The 19,824-nt window shown below is 40.0% G+C and overlaps 1 protein-coding gene and 1 long non-coding RNA gene across 5 annotated transcripts; one reads left to right on the forward strand and one right to left on the reverse strand.

Annotated features, from left to right (window-relative positions):
* Nucleotides 1–204: 204 nt before the first annotated feature.
* CRK (CRK proto-oncogene, adaptor protein) lies at nt 205–17,223 on the forward strand. Of its 2 annotated transcripts, none has more exons than XM_048068027.2 (3): nt 205–533; nt 7,757–8,125; nt 13,871–17,223. In XM_048068027.2, exons 1-3 carry the CDS (start codon nt 290–292, stop codon nt 13,876–13,878), a joined length of 621 nt encoding a protein of 206 aa, XP_047923984.1. In that variant the 5' UTR covers nt 205–289; the 3' UTR covers nt 13,879–17,223. The 2 variants fall into 2 exon arrangements, with proteins under 2 accessions (XP_047923984.1, XP_013045262.2); XM_013189808.3 differs by having other exon boundaries at nt 211–533; nt 7,757–8,295.
* On the reverse strand, nt 16,644–19,786 carry LOC136786624 (uncharacterized). 3 transcript variants are annotated; one of them, XR_010825802.1, is made up of 3 exons: nt 19,262–19,786; nt 18,944–19,049; nt 16,644–18,282 (listed from the first exon to the last, which is right to left on the reverse strand). It is a non-coding gene; the product is annotated as an uncharacterized lncRNA (long non-coding RNA). The 3 variants fall into 3 exon arrangements; XR_010825801.1 differs by having other exon boundaries at nt 18,944–19,782; XR_010825803.1 differs by having other exon boundaries at nt 16,644–18,323; nt 18,944–19,693.
* Nucleotides 19,787–19,824: the final 38 nt, after the last annotated feature.

Raw genomic sequence — 19,824 nt, forward strand, 5'->3', positions numbered from 1 at the left:
CTCCTCAGCCCCCCTCAGCCCCTCTCAGCCCCCCTCAGCCCCTCTCAGCCCCTCACACACCCGCACCACCCCAACTCCCCCCTCCCTCTCCCCTTCTCCCCCCCCGGCCGCGCGTGCAGATGACGCGCCTCCTTCCCCGCGTCCCCCCGCGCGCCGTCACGTCCGGTAGGTGAGGTCAGGGCCGGGGCCGCCATTTTGGGTGGCGGGGCTGGGCGCGGAGAGGGGGCACGGCGGGGCCGGGCCGGGCCGGGGGGGGGGGGGCGCGGCGGCAGCAGCGAGGGCGGCCCCCATGGCCGGGCAGTTCGACGCCGAGGACCGGGCGAGCTGGTACTGGGGGCGGCTGAGCCGGGCCGAGGCGGTGTCGTTGCTTCAGGGGCAGCGCCACGGCACCTTCCTGGTGCGCGACTCCGGCACCATCCCGGGGGACTTCGTGCTGTCGGTTTCCGAGAGCTCCCGCGTCTCGCACTACATCGTCAACAGCCTGGGGCCGGCGGGAGGCCGGCGGGCCGGCGGCGAGGGCCCCGGGGCCCCGGGTGAGTGATCCCCTCACAGGGCCGGCCGTGCACCCTCAGCCCCCGGGAGGGCGGCCGGAGAGGCCGGGTCCCGCTCGGTGCCTCCTCCCGGGCCGCGTCTGGGGCTTTCTGTGAGGAATTCGGTCGTGTGGTGCTGCTGGGGGTGCCGAGCCAGGTGTTTGTGGGCAGCAGCCGCTGAGGGAGTCGGTTTTAGGAGTTAAACGTGCGCTGGGTTGAGCGTTGGTTCTCCTGAACCCGGAGCCGTGGTGCTCCGCGCGTAGTTTTGTTTTCATAAAACTTAATTACTACACGGGGCATGTCACCTCAGCTTGGAGATGGAGGTCTAGGAGTGTTATCTGAACGGCTGAATTCTGCCGAAATGGTTTTGTGTTAGAGGACAGGCTGTAAGGCTAAACTTCAGGTCACAAACCAAAGCATCAGGGGGGTAATTTAAGTGTTAGGAACTCGTCTGGAATGTAAAAGCAATTATTCCTTTAAATTAGATGTGAAGTTTTGGGTGCTCCCACGCACACAGTGTGTTGAAAGGGAAGATATGATATTATTTCTCATTGACTTAACATCACCAATAATCAATAAAGCATCCAAATTAATGCTCATAGAGTAGAAAATACTGACTGTAAAAAGGAAAACTATTATCGTGGGAAGCAGTGTTTTTGAAAGTACAAGCATAACTAAATTAACAAGGGCCCTCAGCAATGCATAATCCTTAGATGTGCAAGTGAGAAGATTTAGTTAAAAGGCAGCAATATCCTTACTCGGGTCATTACTGAAATCAGTAGTAGAACCACTCAAGCGTGCATGTTAATGCTCGTAAAATGATGTGGGCGTATTCCTGGCAGCTCAGAAAGAAACCGCTGCAAAGTTTTGAAGGTTGTATGTAGGTACAGTCACTTTCTATGTTTGGAGAATTCAACGGTATTTGTTACATAAAGGATTTTTCAGTCTCTTGCACAGACCCTAGTTGACTAGGAAGGGGTAATCTGAAAAAAAAACAGACCTGTTGCCAGTAGATTTGCACCATTATGCAGTGATCTCTCCTGCTTAGGGCAACATTTAAAATTGGCAAACTGGGGAAAGCCTGAAGTCATCGTGTTTATCTAGGAACATACCACAGCTGCAGAGTGTACTCGAGTCATAAAAAGGTCCATGAGATAGAATTTAAAGGTGGCCGAATTCAGCTGGAAGTAAAGTGGGAAGTTAAGTGGTTTGCCACAAGACTTGTTAGATTACTCCTTGTTTCGTATCGGTCAAGACAAAGGTTTATTTTCATAGGTTTGTGAAGGCTTGATGCGGGAAATGCATGACTGATGTTGCATAGAGCAGAACAAACTGCCAGGATGGTTAGTAGTGGAATCCCTAGAAGTGAAAAACCCTGAAGTATGTGTGCCAGTTACTTTGCTTGGCAGTCGTTTTCCACAGAGCAGCTCATCTGTGGAAAAACAATGTTTTTCATGTTATTGAATGCCTAGTCTATGTTACTGTGATACCACCTTGGTAAATAGCCGTTCTAACTTTTTCATTATGCTACCCTCTTAAACTCAGTAATGTTTTGTGGCATTCTGTGGGCTGGATTACATTGTGAGTGTTAAAACATTTTGAGGTTTTGGTGTTCTTTTTACAAATCACTTAATGCCCCTTAGGTAGTTATGTTCTGTTTTAAATATTTATCTGCTTTAGCAGACTAGCTGCGTAGGCTATTGGCACGGTAGGCTTAATCTGTGTTAAAAGTTTATTTTTGGTAGGGCTTTTTTTTTTTTTTTCCCCTGGATGTTATGAGAGGAGGTGGTGCTTCACTCCTGCATCACAGATAATCCTATGCTGAAATTTTAGTGGTTTTAAATAAATGCCTTTGTGCTGATGCTGTTTTCTTTTCACACTTAAATGAAAGAAAGAAGGCGGGTGCGTATGTATTAAATTACATTTAAAGTGTAAGTTTCTTTCAGAAAAAGTGGGGAGGGGAATGTTCAGCAGGGGAAGGGAGATGAAATCATTGGTAAAAGATGGAAGGTGATTTCATGTTAGAATAGGGAAGGTAATGCAGTAAAATGAAGTAAATGTTTGCAAACCATTGTGGTGATTTATTGTGGTCAAGTTAAAACATGAGGAAGAACAACTTCACTGCGTTAATTATCTGTACTGTCTACTTTTTTAAGGTGATTTTCTTGTTAGCTTCAGTAAGCATGTGTGATTCATGACTGCTGGAACGCTGCTGTGTGCAGATTATACTGGGAACCTAGCTCCAGTACAGGATGAATGCGATGAGGATCTTTGGCTTTCCTAATATAAAAAGCCATACTGTCACAAAAATTAGATGATTTCTTCCACTTCTGAAGTATTTAAAAAAAAAAAAAGCTAACTTTTGGGTAATTTTGCCTTTTGCCTGATGTGCTGTAGTTCCTAACTTCTTGTAGGCAATGTTTCAGAATAAGGAAGAAAGAATTCAACAGAACTTCCCAAAATAACTACATCTTACTTACATGTTTTAAGTCCATTAAAAGAAATAGGGTAAATCATTGAATTATGGGAATAAAAATGCTCTGTTTCCAGTAGAGATGAAAATTAACAATTGCATCGGAATTAGGGTGTCATTTGTAATCAAGCATCATAGGCTACAGAAATCCCAAACTAGACAAAGTACTACGTGCAGGCATTAGCATGGTAATGGACAATAGAGGAAATATTTAAACACATCGTATGCTTGCAATTTGACATACAAGTCCAGGGTAAAAACATATGATATGAATTAAAAGAAGATGCCTAAATTATCTAAAGACAGACTTGCTTCCTACTGAAAGCATGATGTGATAAAGACAGAAACATTAGAATAATAAATTTTTACTCTGAAGTAGGAAAGTATGACACCACCTTCTACAGTGTATGCATTTTAAGAACATGCTTCTTGTGATTCTAAATCACCTCCATTATGATTTTTAAAAATTCAGACTGTAATCATATAATGATATCCGTACTCAGCTCTTTATATGATGATAGGGCTTTAGATATGGGTGAGCAACATGGTTTAACTTGGACACCTGTTTTTTAATTATTTTTTTGATATTAAGGTCCTAAAATACAAACTATTGGAGGCTTGGAAAGTGTATGCATTAGGCATTTACTTTTCTCTCATCCTCTGATTATCTGCAGAAATGGCAATAAGGAGCTTCTGTGAGAATTTTCTTCTGACGTGCTTAGAGCTCTTCTCAGCAGTCAGTGAATGGGATTTTACTGTTGTTGTAGAGCATTCCTGGGTACTTGTTCGTTTTGCTGAGGCATGAGTAGAGAGGTGCTTAAGACTAAGGGAAAAAGGTGTCCGTGTAAGGGTGGGGGAAACGCACAGGCTGGAATGTGATGCCTTCATAGCAGAGTTCGTGTATGCTCAGGGGAAGCTGGCTTACATCGCTGTGATGCCTTTGAAATGAGAGCCTTGTGTCTCAGCACCCTGAATGCTAAGAACAGCCTTTCTTGCCCAAAGCATACTTTTGAAGATGGCGGGTAGGGGCTTATGGAGGAGGTCTAGAAATGAAAACGAAAACTTCTGTTCCTGTGAGGTCTTCCAAAGAAAGCTTACCAGAGCTTAAGGATGAATGGAGAACTGCCTAGTGGCACTAACACAATTGGAGTGTAGAGAGAAATGTAAAACCCATGAGATCTGATGGGGTGAGAAGCTGCTCTGTGCTTATGCCACCCGCCCACACTCTCAAGAAGTAGAATATTAGGTATTTTATTTAGAAAACATATAATAAATGATCTTTCCCACGTGGGCACAAGGCCAACCCCAGTGTAAAAGTGTTTTGTCAGGAAGGCATATGCCTTGCAGAGAACTGACAGGGTCCAGGTTTGAAACTTAACTTTAATTATGAACTACTTTGGGTTTTAACACTTTCCACACCCTCCTGAGAGCTGAGGGTTCACTAGCTCTTCGAGAGCTATCTTAGTCATCTTAGAGAGCCGAGCAGTTCTGCTGGAGGTGCAAACTGAGCAGCTGTCTTTCCTTCGGTCGTGCAGAGCTGGGGAGAAGGGAAGAGAATTTCTAGTACTTGTTGTCCAGCTTTGGTAGGAAGTGACTAAAGTTCCTCTAGTAGCCAGGCTTACCTTTACATGCATTCTCCTCTTCCTGAGAGCCCCCAGAAGACGTGGACAATGTGCTGCTAGAACTTGTGCCTCCAAGAAAATTATTACAAGATCGTGAAGAAAAACAGCTCTACTTCTACTATAAAAAAAAAAAATATATATATATATATATATAAATGCCTTGTTGCTGTAACTTCCACTTCCTTGTGGTAGATCTCGCCTTAATTTTTCGATTGGCATATAGGTATGGGACGTGTTGCAGTCCAAACAAGAAGCTGAAGAATTCCTCTGAGCCTAAAATCTGTTAGTCTTTAAATTTCATTGTACCAGGGAATGACAGGACCATGAAGCTCACTCATAGTGCATAGAATAATTTCCCTGCTACGTAACTGAACACTGTTCAGCTCATTAACTTGTTGCTGAACAAGAGTATACATAGAAGTCTTAAACTGATGAGGAATTTATCGCTTGCTTGGTAAGGTGTAGTTGTATTTTATTTCCAACCTGTGCTTTTCTAACTGTGACTTCCAACTATTTAGCCATTTTATGCTGAATTTAGAAGAAATTAAAAATTTCCAAGCCACGACCAGGTTGCTCTCTTTATTCTTTGGCAATTTGAAGTGAGCTCATGGATTTCTTGTTGCAATGGCCTTGTTTTCCAGACCTCAGATTTTTGGTGGATGCCTTCTGTTTTTAAAACAAAAATATCACAATTACGTGTGGTGTTTTGGGAGTGTTCTCTTAGGGAAATAATGTGGCTCCTTTTTGCTGCTTATCTCTTTGTCCTTTCAAGGGTTATAGTTATCTTTATGATCTCAGAATGTAGTTGAAGGAGCTGTGTTCTCTCGCTCCTCAATTGTGCAAACTATGTTTTGGAATGCTCTTTTCCAGGATACAGTACATTGATTTCAGTCACTCCCTCATACATAAGGCTTCAGTGGACTTTCCTCTTAGGAGTCCAACTTTGGTTTTATTCAGGTACATTTAGCAGCTGGTTCAGGCTGTCATGCATGATTTCAAGAGGGCAAGAGTGATTTTTTTTTTCCTTTTTAAAACCACCGAAACTTTGTTCATTCTGCTAATGATTTTGGTGCTGACACAGCTGGTGAATGTTACTTATGAACTGCTCAATTCCAATGAGTTTTAAGATTTTTCTGCGTGCACTTAATTGGCTGGAGACAGATCTCGGTCTTCTGACTGAGTCAATTTGCAGCAGGCTTTGCAAAGGTAAATCAGTGTTTCATATTCCATAGTCATGTGAAGTCAGTTCCATGTCAGTGAACTTAGCTACCAAATATTTCCAGGCCCTTTTGGACATTGGAGATTGTCTTCTCCATGTGACTTCAAAGGTCTTTGCTGTTCTGGTCCTCTTAAAGTTTCTGTGGCTTTTTCTTTTGGCATAAGCATCTACGTAAGCCTGATCCTTAAAGGTTCACATATGAAATAGCAGCAAATGCATGCTTGTGTTTCTGTCACCAGGTTAGTCTGAAACTTGATGTCTGTAACACTTGTTGCAAAGCATGGTTTTCCACCTCCAGCGTCAGTGGAAGCTCGGCATTCCCACATTGTGTTGTATGCTTCTGCAGTGAACTGAAGCTGTTTTAAAGTGGTGTAGGGATGGGGCTTGTCCAGCCAGAAGTAATCTCCTGTGAGACCACTGAGCTAAGAGCCGCCTCTGAGATGAAGTTCTAGAGTTCTTGCTAAGTCTAGAGCTGTAAGTTACATCTCATCAACAAAAGTTGAGGGGGTTTTGCTTCTTTTCAGCCTTAAGCTTTGAGAGAATGAGGTAGAATCTTACTTTCCATGTCAGGTTCATGCTTCATAATGATATTTACATTAGTTTCCTTATCTCTCGGTGAAGCCACTTTGTTTTGTGGGTTGTTTTTGGTAATTTTTGGGGGTATAGTTTTTGTTTTTTAGTTCATTGCAGTTGTGCTGATATCTTGTGAAAGTCTTTCAGGCCTGTTAATGAGTGCAGATGTGCATTTTGCAATGACTTTGTTGTGTTTCTTTCGAATTTTCTGTAACCAGCTCCACTGACATTTGTGTTCCTCCAGGAACTTCAGAACTTATTTATTGGGTGTTTGTCTGTGTTGATCTTATTGAATCGTCCCTTTTTTCTGTTAGAACCCCTTTTTGCTTTCTTGAAAGACCTTCTTGTAATGTTAGCTTTCCGTGCTGACAGTGCTACTTTGAAGGGGGGTTTTGGATCAGTGACAGCCTGAAAAATTCTGCTAGCTTTGTACTTGAGAGCTAAGTCTCAGAACTATTAGATATTCCCTGCAGAGAAACAGACTTGCAAAGTAAGCATCTCTTTTCTTGCTAAAAGAGTTACTCATTAAAGCATAAATCTTTTCCTCTCCACTACCATCCCCCAGCCTTCCCCAGTTCTTCCCATAACTGATAATGCAGTGGATAGTGCATGGTGGAAATAGAACATCACGCATATGTTTTTCACCAGCTGAGCTTGAAGAACATAAAAATGAAAAAAAAAAAAGTGCAGCACACAAATAGAGAATGGAAATTGTATTTCTAATGTATTGAATATGAACATAATCTGTATATTTTACATGTTATTGTATTTGAGGTTCAGATTTATAGCTTGGATTCCATTTGACAAATATGGCAAGGAAACTACAAGAATTGAAATTAAAAGAATGAATTATACGTCATAAAAACATACATTTTTGTGTTGCTGAGCAAAGTAGTTTCCTGTAGTGTCCATCCCTTTAACCCAAGATATGTTACAACAGGTAAATGACCGTTATTGCAGTATTGTCTTTTTGAAATGACTTCAAACTATGAAAGTTTAAAAAAAAACAAACAAAAAAATTGAAATTTATCTGTTGGGTCTACATAACACTGATGGATACAAGATAATTCTATTGTAATTCAGGAAGTTTGGCAGTGCCCAACGATTTGTTACGTACATCTTCTGTCATTGACAAAATCTTTAAAACTAAAACTCTATCCTCACAAACAATATAGTGCTGCCTTTAATCAGAAGTGCATGAAAGAGCTGAATATAACGCATGTTGATAGAAAGATGACCAAATTGTTTATCTGTAAATATATTAGTCTTCTCAGGTGCTTAATTTACAGTTGTACCTGTTGTTTGCTCTCTTTGTTGATATGTTGCTTTCCTCTTTCAGGGTTGAATCCCACCAGATTTCGAATAGGTGACCAGGAGTTTGATTCTTTGCCACTTTTACTGGAATTCTACAAAATACACTATTTGGACACTACAACCTTGATAGAACCAATCCCCCCCCGACCCAGGCAGAATAGTGGCGTTATCCTCAGACAGGAGGAAGCTGAATATGTGCGAGCTCTCTTTGACTTTAATGGAAATGATGAAGAAGATCTTCCATTTAAGAAAGGAGACATACTGAAAATCCGGGATAAACCTGAAGAGCAGTGGTGGAATGCGGAAGACTGCGACGGAAAGAGGGGAATGATTCCTGTTCCTTACGTCGAGAAGTATAGACCTTCCTCTGCTTCAGTATCTACTCTGATTGGAGGTAACCAGGATAGTTCCCACCCACAACCACTGGGTGGGCCGGAGCCAGGGCCCTATGCCCAGCCCAGCATCAACACTCCGCTCCCTAACCTTCAGAATGGCCCTATTTATGCCCGGGTTATCCAGAAGCGAGTCCCTAATGCCTACGACAAGACAGCCTTGGCTTTGGAGGTACATAATGGGCAAAACTTAGCAAGAAGAGATCTGTTCAAGGGATTTCCCTTTCAAGCGCATTATAGATTTGTAGGAGTAAGAAAGGGAAAAAGCATTGTAATGCTGTTTTTGCATCATGATTATAAGTTACAGATAAACTTTTCTTTTGGAAATAAGTGACTTGAGTCACTTATTAACTAGAGTTTGATGATTACATCATGTTTAGGTTACTGAACCAAAATTGTGTCTTTTGTCAAACATCTCTAACATAAGTGTTTCCCCATCCATGTTTTCACTTCTGAAGTTTTTATTTTGGGGGGGGAGGGAGAGGGAGCTGTTCATAAAGTGTGTCTGAATCTGTGTTCAGTGTTGCTTGCTTTTGGTCTTTGAAAGGTGTGCTGAGTTGTTCTTTCATTCTGTCGGCAGTTGAAAAGCAATCAGTGGAAGCATTGATAGTCACTTGAAAATTATGCAGACTGAGACGATGATCACACACAGGGTTTCATTTTTCTGTCTTGAACTCGAGCAGATTGCTTCATTTTTTAGCTTTTGAAGCAGGAACATATATTACAACTCAATAGGGAAGTGTCCTGTAAAGCAGTGATTGATGGAGTACGATTTGTAATAAAGCAGTGAGTTTGCCTAAGGTTGATTCACTTCTTGATATGATCAAATACTTGTACATGCCCCTTCTGTTTTTTTTTCCTCTTAAAAAGGAGACTAGTGCTCTATCTCTACACATCAAATAGTTATCCCTGAAGTTACATTTGAGGAAATTGAGACCAAGGTATTCTAAGTGGCAGACCTTTGCCTTAGGATGATATGTAAATTGGATCCTTTAATCTAGGCTTTCTTTGAGCTAAAGGCTCTGGAATTTCCTGATACCTAATTGACTTCCTGTTTATATAACATTTTAAGTACTTGGGAAAAAACAGTTTCTGTGCTGAGTCAGAGCATCTCCTTTCCACTCCTGAATACTTTATTTAATCTTGCGTAGCACATAATGCGCTTCGGTACTTCATTGGTGGGGCAATCATATATACACGTCTTTAGTACAGAATTGGCAAATTCTACAGAACTGATAAAGAACCTGGGAGGTGTGAATTTTTTCCCCACGTAGGTAAAATATATTGAGTTAGGATATGTTTTATTACACTTCTGAATTGAGAGAGCCAGGACACAGAATGGAAAGTTTGGGGCTGAGAAGTATGTATAGAAATTCATGCCAACTTAATCAGATTTTGGGCAAATATGCAAAGATTTTAACCTTCTGACTTTTATGATGCCTAAAATGCTGTCTCCTTTCCTCTCTCTGACCACCTTTACTTAGCCATCTCTGGCTCAAAATATTCTTGAATGTTGTTTTTTTTGAAACATTGGAGATTATGTTGTGGTTAAAAAAAAAAATCTTTTGGTTTTCTTCCTGGATTTTGTTTTTAAGCTTTAATTGACCCTGCTGTGCTACCACTATTGCCTTAAGCTTAACTTCACATTTAATTTCATTTAAAGCAGTACCACACCACACTGCCCAAATCACAATTTGGTAGCACGGAGTGAAACAGGGAGAGTGAGAAAATCCTAGTAGTCTAGGCTGTTGTAAGCAACTTTGAGGGAAAGCAAGATTCCTTATAAAGATAAGCTTGTGAGTGCCACGGCTGATTTTCTGTTAGTCTGATCCTCTTCACTAAAAATCACGTGTCTGTCAAGTATGCTGTGTGTCGGAAGGTCTTTTCCTGGAGAACATCTCTGTCCTGAACTAATTTGCGCTGCTGTGCTCTACTAGCTCAAGCTAATATGCTAGGTAGCAGAAGTGTTTGGGAGGGGGGAATTGAGAAGTCTGTGGGCTCTGCCCATCTGTGTGAGGTTTTAAGTAAGATTTATAGTGCCTTTCTACCCTTCCGTTAGAACAACGGTCTTCCTAGGACTTGTAACATTATTGAAATATTTGCTAGTTGCCAGCTTGAACCTCCTGGTTAGGATGATGTATACCTGTCCTGCTACAGCTCCACGTTTAAGAAATGCAGCAATAGTGGTGGTTCTTTATTCAGTGTTTAATATTGGGAAACTTGAGGTGTTTATCACTGCTTCTAATTGGCCTTCCTAGCTTCTTTGCACCCTTAATTATTCAAATCACGTTACTGAACTGCTTTCAATGTCCATACAGGAAAAATGTGCGCTTCATTTTTCCCAAGTTTTTCTTCATCCTGTCTAACAAAGTACTGTTTCTTGTCTTATTTTTTTTTTGTTTTACATTCCCTTTCCCCTTTCACTTCATGGTGTTTCTTCTTTGTTTATTTAGAGATCTCTTTCTTTGACAACTTAGTAGAAAACATTATCCAAATCTTTTCAGTCTATGTTTGCCCAGACCTCTTAATAACTATAAATCTAGATTTTTTTCCTCCAAATGAAAACTCATAGCCTTAAATTGTGTAATGTTTGTGGGTGGGGTTTGATCCCACTGTTTGTCCTAGGCAAATAGATTCTTCAGATAAAACATTTTTGGCCGAAACTGCAAACAAAATTATCTGTACTGTTAGGTCAAAACTGACATGGTTTTGAAGAGCTTGAAGAAGGAGGATCCGAGCAAATTATGTTTTAATAAAGACTATGCTATGTTATGGAAAAAAGATTTAGTGGAAGATTACATTTATTTTGCTTGTTACTAGACCTATTCAAGGAGTTGTCAAGTCTATATTAGTTAAAAGAGGGTAGAAAAAGGGAAGATGTCTGGTAAACGACTCTCAGATCGCTGCTCCTCCCCCCTCCCCATAACAGTAGCAGAATTCTACCATTCTGACCTTTCCAAAGAGGAGTACTTGGAATAAAACCACAGCATCCAAAAATCTTCACATAAGGCTTCATTTTTGTTTTGAAGCAGCATATGGAATATATTTAGTTCTAAAAAGTCTCATGGAGACCGAGACAAATGTGGCCTTTTAGTAGGGTATAGTGCTTTCCTCGGGGCTTTGTGCTTGGTGGGGTGATGCGCAATAGACTAATAATACAGTAATAAGTCAGCGTTCAAAGAGGAGAATTGAGAGGGAATAGCCACTTCTTGGCTAAAATTTGTGAAGTTTCACCAATTGAAATAACAGGTAGCTTTGAAAGATCTCTGTATTGTCTTCAGGAGAGTATTTGTTTGAACTATGAATTAATATACAGAATTTCAAAGCAGATCTAGAAAGGTCTGTAAGTTATTAAGGAGTTAATGGAGCCGTTTTATGAAACTAGCATTTGTGAAATGACTCATGCTTACTTAAAGTCAGTCCTGCTTCGGTAGTTATAAAGATATCTGTATATAAAATGTGAATGAAAGGTTGTATCAGGGAGAGAGAGGTTGCTAAATAGAGTTACTGTATTGGTAAAAAGGAATATATGAACTCAGAAGTCTCTGCTCTTTCAACAGTTATTAAAATGCAAGTTTCAAGTGTAGCTTCTTACAGTAATGAGAATTCATAAATGAGTGTCCTACTGCTGCAATTATCCTTAGATGTCCCTTAAAACCAAGCAGCACCAGGGTGGCTCTGGGAGTGAGTATTAGAACAGCATCCCATGTTCTAACTCATTTTCATTGCTCTGTTGAACCCACTTTTTGTAGGTGAGTTTGTCATAAGGTATCTAAGATAAACTATATGAAGATAAAGTAATGTGTGAGGTATTCAGTGAGAGCAGAGACATGGTCAGTCTAAGAAAAATATCTCACAGATGATGAACAAAGTGCAACTTCTGCATGTTTTGTGACTTTGTGTGAGCAGAATTGCCAGTACCACACTACTTGAAGTTTTCATACAATTCTGTAAAGCATAATCGGCCTATTATATTACTTTTAGTACGTTACAGTAAGTAAGCAGTGTGTAAGTAATGTTGGATGTGAACCTACAGGTAGAATATCTTGATCTTAGGTCTGTCAAAAACATTTGAAAATGGCTCTCACAATAAAAATGCTTGAACTTCAGTAAGGATAGGGAGGACGAAAAACAGGTAGGAGGGGAGTCTTACAGAAAATGAAAACAATGAACGCACACATAAATATTTAAATGTTACTTTGTTGTAAGTAGTGTTGTCTGAGATATATTATGAAAAAGATAAACTTCTAGCTTGGAAAATAATACAGTAGGATGTATTCTTCTAGTACACAGATGACTACAAGAGTCTCTTTAATTGCTGATGCTGCCAGGATATCTTGGACTGTTGTTCAGCTAGACCGGAGGACAAGGTTTTTTTCTTTCCTACTGGGCTGGAGGTTATACACTTTGCTGTTCAAGGCTAATAGATGGACTGTATCCAGATCTGAAGCAATTTAAAATATCTAGGATAGTATTCTCGTAATGGCTATGGTTAGGAAATAAGAGTTGCTGTTCCTAGTGTTGTTGCGTTTAATCTTATCCTTACTAAATTATAGCGGACGTTTTGGTCAACAGAGTATTTTTACTGGTACAACCCCCCAGTGATTATTAGCAGTAGCAAAATGATACATACTGCATGATTAAATTCCTAAAGAGCCAAAACAAGCATACAGAAGTCAAGGAAAGCTTCCTTTTTGCCTGAAGCAAATACATGAGGATTTTCTTCAAAATACGGTTCATTAAAATATCTATGCTAATTAGTACAAAAGTAAAAAAAAAAAAAAAAAAAAAAAAAAAAAAAAAAGCTACAGCAAGAATCCCCAGTGTGCCTCTCATTACCAGATAAGTAATCATTAGTGTTATGGGAAGCTTAATTAAATATCCATGTAGTGTTTTGAATTTATGAACTGTTAAAAGCTATTTTGGCAAAAGATTGCAAGTGAATAAAACCTGTAAAGTTATTGGAGATTGGTAGCATCTTAAATTGTTTTCCTTATTCTTCATTCATTGCCTGGAAAGTGAGAGTAGTGAGATCCAATTTTGGATGAATTCGAAACACAGTGATGAGCATGTATGCAGACTAGTAACTGTATATTCAGTGAATTTTTGGATGAAATGCAGTAAGGCTTGTGGCTGTGCCTTGAGAGTTTGTTTACAGCATTCGTAAAAGAAAATAGAGTTTATCTGTCCCAAAAGCATTTTCTGTCTGTGACCTGGGAAGATTTCTGAAGAACAATGTGTTACTTGGAAGTAAGATCATTGAGAAAATTCTAGACAGCGGGGTAGAAATGGGTAGGCATGTTTTCAGAGTTGCAGGATTTCAAAATTAAGGAGCAGTTCAGCTTGCAGATTAATGTTCACTTTGTATGCCTGCAATCTCTCCTCTAATAAGGTTGTTGATGTAGTACAAGCAGAGTGCAAGCCTCTGTCAATTCAGACAGATCCATTTATTGCGATAGCAGCTGATATCAAGGCCCAAAGTGCTATGGAAGAATGGTGCTGGATTGCAGGCTAGAGGATAGGTCTCACCTGGCCTAGGTTTGCTGCTTTCTCTTTATACTTTCTTCAGGAGTGAATAACATGGGGTGGTAGGCTGGTGTATCAAAAATGGTTACGACTAAAGCTATTTTCTTTACAAAAGTGTATCTGGTACACTTGGGTGATGTAACACCAAATGGGAGGGGTAGCAGCTGCTCATCTGGTGTGGTTTTATGAATTGTAACACTAGCTTATTTCTCATCCTGCAGGTCGGTGAGCTGGTAAAGGTCACAAAGATTAACGTGAGCGGTCAGTGGGAAGGAGAATGTAATGGCAAACGTGGTCACTTTCCATTCACGCATGTCCGCCTGCTGGATCAACAGAATCCCGATGAGGACTTCAGCTGAGTGTGGCTCAACAGTTGCGCTTGCAGATGGGAACAATCTCAACTTGTTTTTATTGCAGATGCCATCAAGACTATGTTCCGACAGATGTTGAAAGCGGTATTGCTTGTATAAGCGTTCTGATAACCTGCAAACCCCTGGGACTGAACACCACCATTCCTTAATCAAAGGTCATGTAATTCAGGGTACGACAGTAGATAACTCGTGTGTCAAGTGGCAGAACTAGTACATGATTATAGGTTGTAATGCCTGCTTATGTCCATGTGCACAGCAGACTGGACCTTGCCAGCAGCAGCAGCTGGGGAAAGCAGTAACGTAGATGTTATGATAGCGTTTATAGCTCTCTCCAGTCCTTTTGTTTATGTTGCTTCTTCCTCAGGCGATGAACATCAACCTTAGACAACTCAGTGTGTAGATAGCTTGTTGGTTTTTTTTCCACAAATTTATCCTGGAGCTTTCTCCATTTTTCTTCCATCCTGAATTCTCTGTCCTAGAAAGGCTAGACAGTACTTTGCATGGTGAGGTAACTATGCACAGTACAGACTTTTGTAGAGCACATTGGAGACAGCCTTATGATTTACAAATACGTACCATTTTAACGGTAAATGACAGATCAAATCAACCTCAGAATTCTAGATGTTGGTGGACACTAGATTGATTTCTTCAGTACTGTTGATGCTTCAAACGTAGCAGCTGATTTTAATTTAAAATTCCTATTAACACACCAATCTCTCTATCCACAAATACAAGGCTAATGGAAGTGTAAACATCCACACCAGTGCTGAAAAATACATGCATAGCACTTTAATGCATAGCTTTAAAGCAGTGTTTGATTCACTAAATATACTAAAATATTTACACTGCTTTCAGAAAAAAATAGATTGCATAGGGCCAGTTTTCTAGAATTCTTCCATACCCCTATACATTACAGTACAAATCAGCGTCAAAAGTGGTAAACTGACAAACCAAATACTACTTTTAATTTAAAGTTACTCTGGGGACTCTTCTGGTTTAATTCCCATCTGTAAACTATTTGATAGTGAATTCATGAGGGTTTTATTTTTAATAAACTAACGGAAAATACTTGTGTGCTTCTGGATTGATTCTCAAAAGGTGTAATAGAGTAAATATGGCTTCATAACTCATAATGAAAATCAGTGCATTGAATAGGTGGTATTATGAGCTGTTTGTTGTTTTTTTTGTTTGTTTTAAACCTGTTCTTCTAATTATCTGGTTTTCTTTAACATAAATCAGAATGGATTCAGTAAGTTTTGTAAACTAAAATTAAACACTGAAGTAACTACCCCTTGTCTGTACCCTGGATTGTTTTCCAAATATAGCACTCTAGTGACCAAACTTAAGCAAACAAATTTTGCAACTCTGACTACAGTAATAATCTCTATAAAACAGTTTTCCTAAATAGTATCAAACTGAAAATGTTATTTTGGTTGATACAAAGCGTGTTACTAGAATGTCTCATTGGTTGTAAATGCTGCGAGGGCTAGTTCCCACTGCAAAGGCTATTGCTGCAAGTCACCAACCCATAAAACAGAATACTGGTAACACTTTACCTCAGAACTGTGTAACATGCTGGAAATGATAATATTTCTGTTATATTTAAGTACTAGTTGCTTTACTTCAGAACTAATTCATCAGCAAGTCTAATTTTCAGGTAATGGGCACCTGATAATTCTGTAGACTAACGCCGATGTACATTAATCAGTTTTTTTCCATCACAAATCTCACAAGCACTACTAAAGATTATTAGAAAACTGACAGATTTTATGACAGTGACCTAAGAATAACAGTAACAAAGGAATTGCAGTACTATTCTAGCTTGGATCCCTATTCTGGTTAGGGCGATGTGCCGGTCTCTGATTGTGAGATCACTTCTGGCTGTGTAGTAAAACTAGTTTGAGGAAAAAAATTCAGAAACTAACACTAGGTTCAGTAACAAATTGGTTTATTTAAGGCTAGTTTGTATTTTCCTCTGACCTTAGTATTTACTGCAACTGATTTTTCAGTAGCTGCATTTTAATACAGACTTATATACTGAGCTTATCAGTTGCCCATATATGCTTATATTTTTCTTCAGGTTTTGCAAAAGAAGCATAATGAACTCTGTTGTTAAGAGTAACACAGTTTGTTCTGAAGTATTTTTTTCCAATTGCAATTAACGAAAGCCCATACATTTGTACCTTTCCAATCAGCAATTATTTTAACATACCAAAAGAACTTTTTTCTGAAAGGAATTTTATTATGCAAATATTGCCTTTTTAATATGGCTTAAATTGAATCAACTAACAAATACACTGCAGAGTTTGTAGGTGTGTTTTTGTGAAGACTGTATAAATTGCAAATATTTGTACACTTTGAAAGAGCGGAAAAAGAAACTAGAGGAGTCTTAATAGCTGCTGTTGCACTAGAATCTGAAGTTCTTGTCAAGCAGTTTTTCTTAGTCAACAGATACATTAACACAACTGTTTTCCCCTGTTCAGTTCTAAGCTGAAATGTGATTTTGTTTCATAGGTGATAGAAATTAATGTTTGCATTTGTGCAAAATAGACATTTCAACTTATCGAGCTCTTTTAAAGGAAAATAGGGTAGAACACATGTTCATGAACATGTAGATTAAATCCTCTTGTGGCCTTTGTTTATCCTTCTATTTGTTCTCTCCCTTCTTACCAATGCGTGCAAAAAAATCATTGCTAAGAACGTTGGTCACAATCTTTTGTCTCTATTTGGCTGTGGTTTTGGTCTATTGTGCATAGGCAGGTGTTAGAACTAGAATAATCATTTCTAGAAATACACCATGAAAGCAGAATGCTCAATTACACTGTGTTCTTCTGGTGCATTTACACATTATATCACACTAAAAGTACAACTGGCTGCTATGGTTTTTTAATATATATTTCATTTTGGTAAACCCCAGCCTTTTTACTAATATTTGACATGGTTAAATCTTGTTAATCTGTTTGAATTGTATTTGTTAATAATGCAAATATTTCTAATCATCTTAAGATTAAAACACTTCGTTTTTGTTAATGGTTTTGGGGAAGGATTCTAACCAAACCAGTTTGAAGAAAAATATGAACATGTGCCATTGTATTATAACACTATCCACTTTCTTGACAGTTAAAGTCTTTTTTTATTTTTTTTTTTGTAGCATGTAATGTATATGTTCATAGTACGTGAAGTAAATAAAAGTATAGCCAAAACTTTGGCTTGGTGTCATTCTCAATCAACTGTCATTGGAATACTTGCATATAGGAATGTAAAAATAGAACAGCTGGTATTTTCATATTTTATTGACCGTGCTTATCTGAAAACAATTAAAGACCTGTACAAGAAAGATGATCCAAGGTAACTAAAGTTATCAACCAGTAAAATATTGTGGCCTTTTTTTGAAACAGGGTGACTTTCTGTAATCAAATGAGTTTCTTGAGGCAAAGGGGAGGAGGAGTATTTTCTCTTGCCAGGAAGTTCAAGGACAGCATTTGTTTTCTTAGTCACTACATTGCAATTGTAGCTCCTCATATTTGAGTTGATTGATACTCCATTGGCTGGCTATGACAGATAACTTTCTTGGCCAGTGCTGTCTAGTGGAGTCCTCAAGTGGGAAGTGTTAAATGAGTGACTTTGCATTTAGTTGTACTGTTTTCTTGTCATACCTCCACACTATGAAGATTATGCCTCAGATGGAAAAAAAAAAATCACAGCCAGAATTATTATGCTCAGTTTTACTCCTTGCTCATATAACTTGTCTGCAGTGGAGCCACAAGAAAGATTACCTCTAAATTAGATTACCCAAGATAATTTAAAAGCTCACTATAGCTATCCTGAAGAGGTCCTATACACCTCTCCACAATTCCCTGACGGGCACATCCTCCTGATACTGGTATTTGCAAACCATGCAGGACTAATACAGAGAACTATTGCTCATCCTTGCAGTGGTGATTTGCTGTTGCAGGAGTGGTTCGATCAATTTATGTAAATGCTGTGGGTGCAAAGGACAAGGCAAGGATTGCACCAGGAAATTCTGCTTTGAGTATTTAGCTGCATTAGGCTGTATACTCCTTACGCTTCACCAAATACCTGACCAATTTCCAAACATTTGCATGCCACCTGTAACAACTGCATACAAATATGTTTGAACTATTTAGACAATACGCTGCAGTTTAACAAAGGTAGGAAGCATGCACCTCACTTCTGGCCAATAAGTATGCTTATAGCAGCCTGGTTTGTTTATAGCCTTGAGCTCTCTACAAGTTGAGTGCCTGCTGAACATGAGGATCAAGGAAAAGTTCTTAAGGCAAATCTAATAAAGATTGGTTAAGATTTATGAAGCACTGAGGTGATTTGCAAATCTTGCAATGTTAAACAAATATACAGTGATTCTCTATTACTGCTGGGATCTTTAGGATGCCTACCAAAATCCTTGGTAACTGTACTGTGTATGTATGAACAATTCACAGATAAAGGTATATAATGATTCCCAGTTTCAACAAAATCTGCATTTTCTGATCATATTTCCTCTTGAAAATAGCATTTTTTTCCGGACTTGACACATAATTTTCATTTTAGCTCAGATGTGCTAATGTCTTTGTTTTTTTGTTGTATGGAATTCTGGTTAAATTACCCTGAGATCTGAACAAGAGTTGGGGTCCAAAATGTCCAGTGGAAATAGATCATCAATTATTTAGTTAGGCACACAGTGACATAAACATCACTCCTATATTTTTAGATGTATCTGTGAGAAAACCACAAAATGTTAATTTTACGCATCCTGGAACTCATGTTCGCTACCTGAAATAATGTGTCAAAATGAATCAGGAAACAATAAACCACTTTTTAAAATGATGGTTTAAGTGTGTGTGCAGTCACACGTTAGGAGCCCATTTCGGCAGGCACAATATAAAACAGTAAATAGGAGGATACTCAGCAACATCCAAGAGGTGCCAGGGACTGCTCAGTCTGCTGCCTTCAGAAGCTGCAAAGGCCTTTGTGTGCTGCTACACCTCAGGAAGGCTGAGCCTGGGTGACGCTGGAAAAAAGAGAGATGAGACTTTGTCCACATCCATCCTGAGCAAATCTTTGAAGATTAAATTTGTGCTAGCCAAACATAATCCCTTTTCATTTCTTCAGACCATTTTGATTCGGGAAATTGAGGCGCTATCTCAATTATTTAAGCATATGTTCCAAATATTTCAGAAAGACACCGTGAGGAACTTCTGAAACATTCAGTGTTCTTCTAACCTCTTTAAACCATGAGATTATCGTGCCTTGCCCCAGATAAATACACTGAGGGTGATACTTCGCTTGAGAACACACCCTGGAGAGGCTGCAGAAACCTGCTAGGTCAGACATTCTCTTTTTCACTCATTTCCAGACACATTGCTAAGTCAAAAGCAATACCCAGCGGTTCCTACAAAAAGGGAGACGTTAATTCCGGAGGCATTGTCAGCGTTGGAGGGCAGCAGGACCGCGCTGCCTGAGGGGAAGCCGCGGACGCCCTGAGGGAAACGCCGCCGCCGCCACCCTCACCCCCAGCCCGCGGCGCGGGCCCGGCTCCCGGCTCTTCCCTCCCGGGAGGCAGGGCCCAGAGTCCGGCCCCTGGCCTCGGCTGCCCGCAGTGCCCCCAGCGGCCCCGCACCGCTCCCCGCCGCCTTCCCTTGCGCAACGGCGCCCTCTCGCCCGCGGTCCCGAGGCCGCCGTTCGGGAGCGGCTGGCCCCGGCCTCGAACCCGCGACCCCCAGGTCCCCAGCCCGCCGCCCGCCTCCCGCCCGTTGCCAAGGAGCCGCCGTTGCCATGGGAAGGCG

Source organism: Anser cygnoides, chromosome 18, assembly GCF_040182565.1.
Source record: "Anser cygnoides isolate HZ-2024a breed goose chromosome 18, Taihu_goose_T2T_genome, whole genome shotgun sequence".
In the NCBI taxonomy this organism is placed as follows: domain Eukaryota; kingdom Metazoa; phylum Chordata; class Aves; order Anseriformes; family Anatidae; genus Anser; species Anser cygnoides.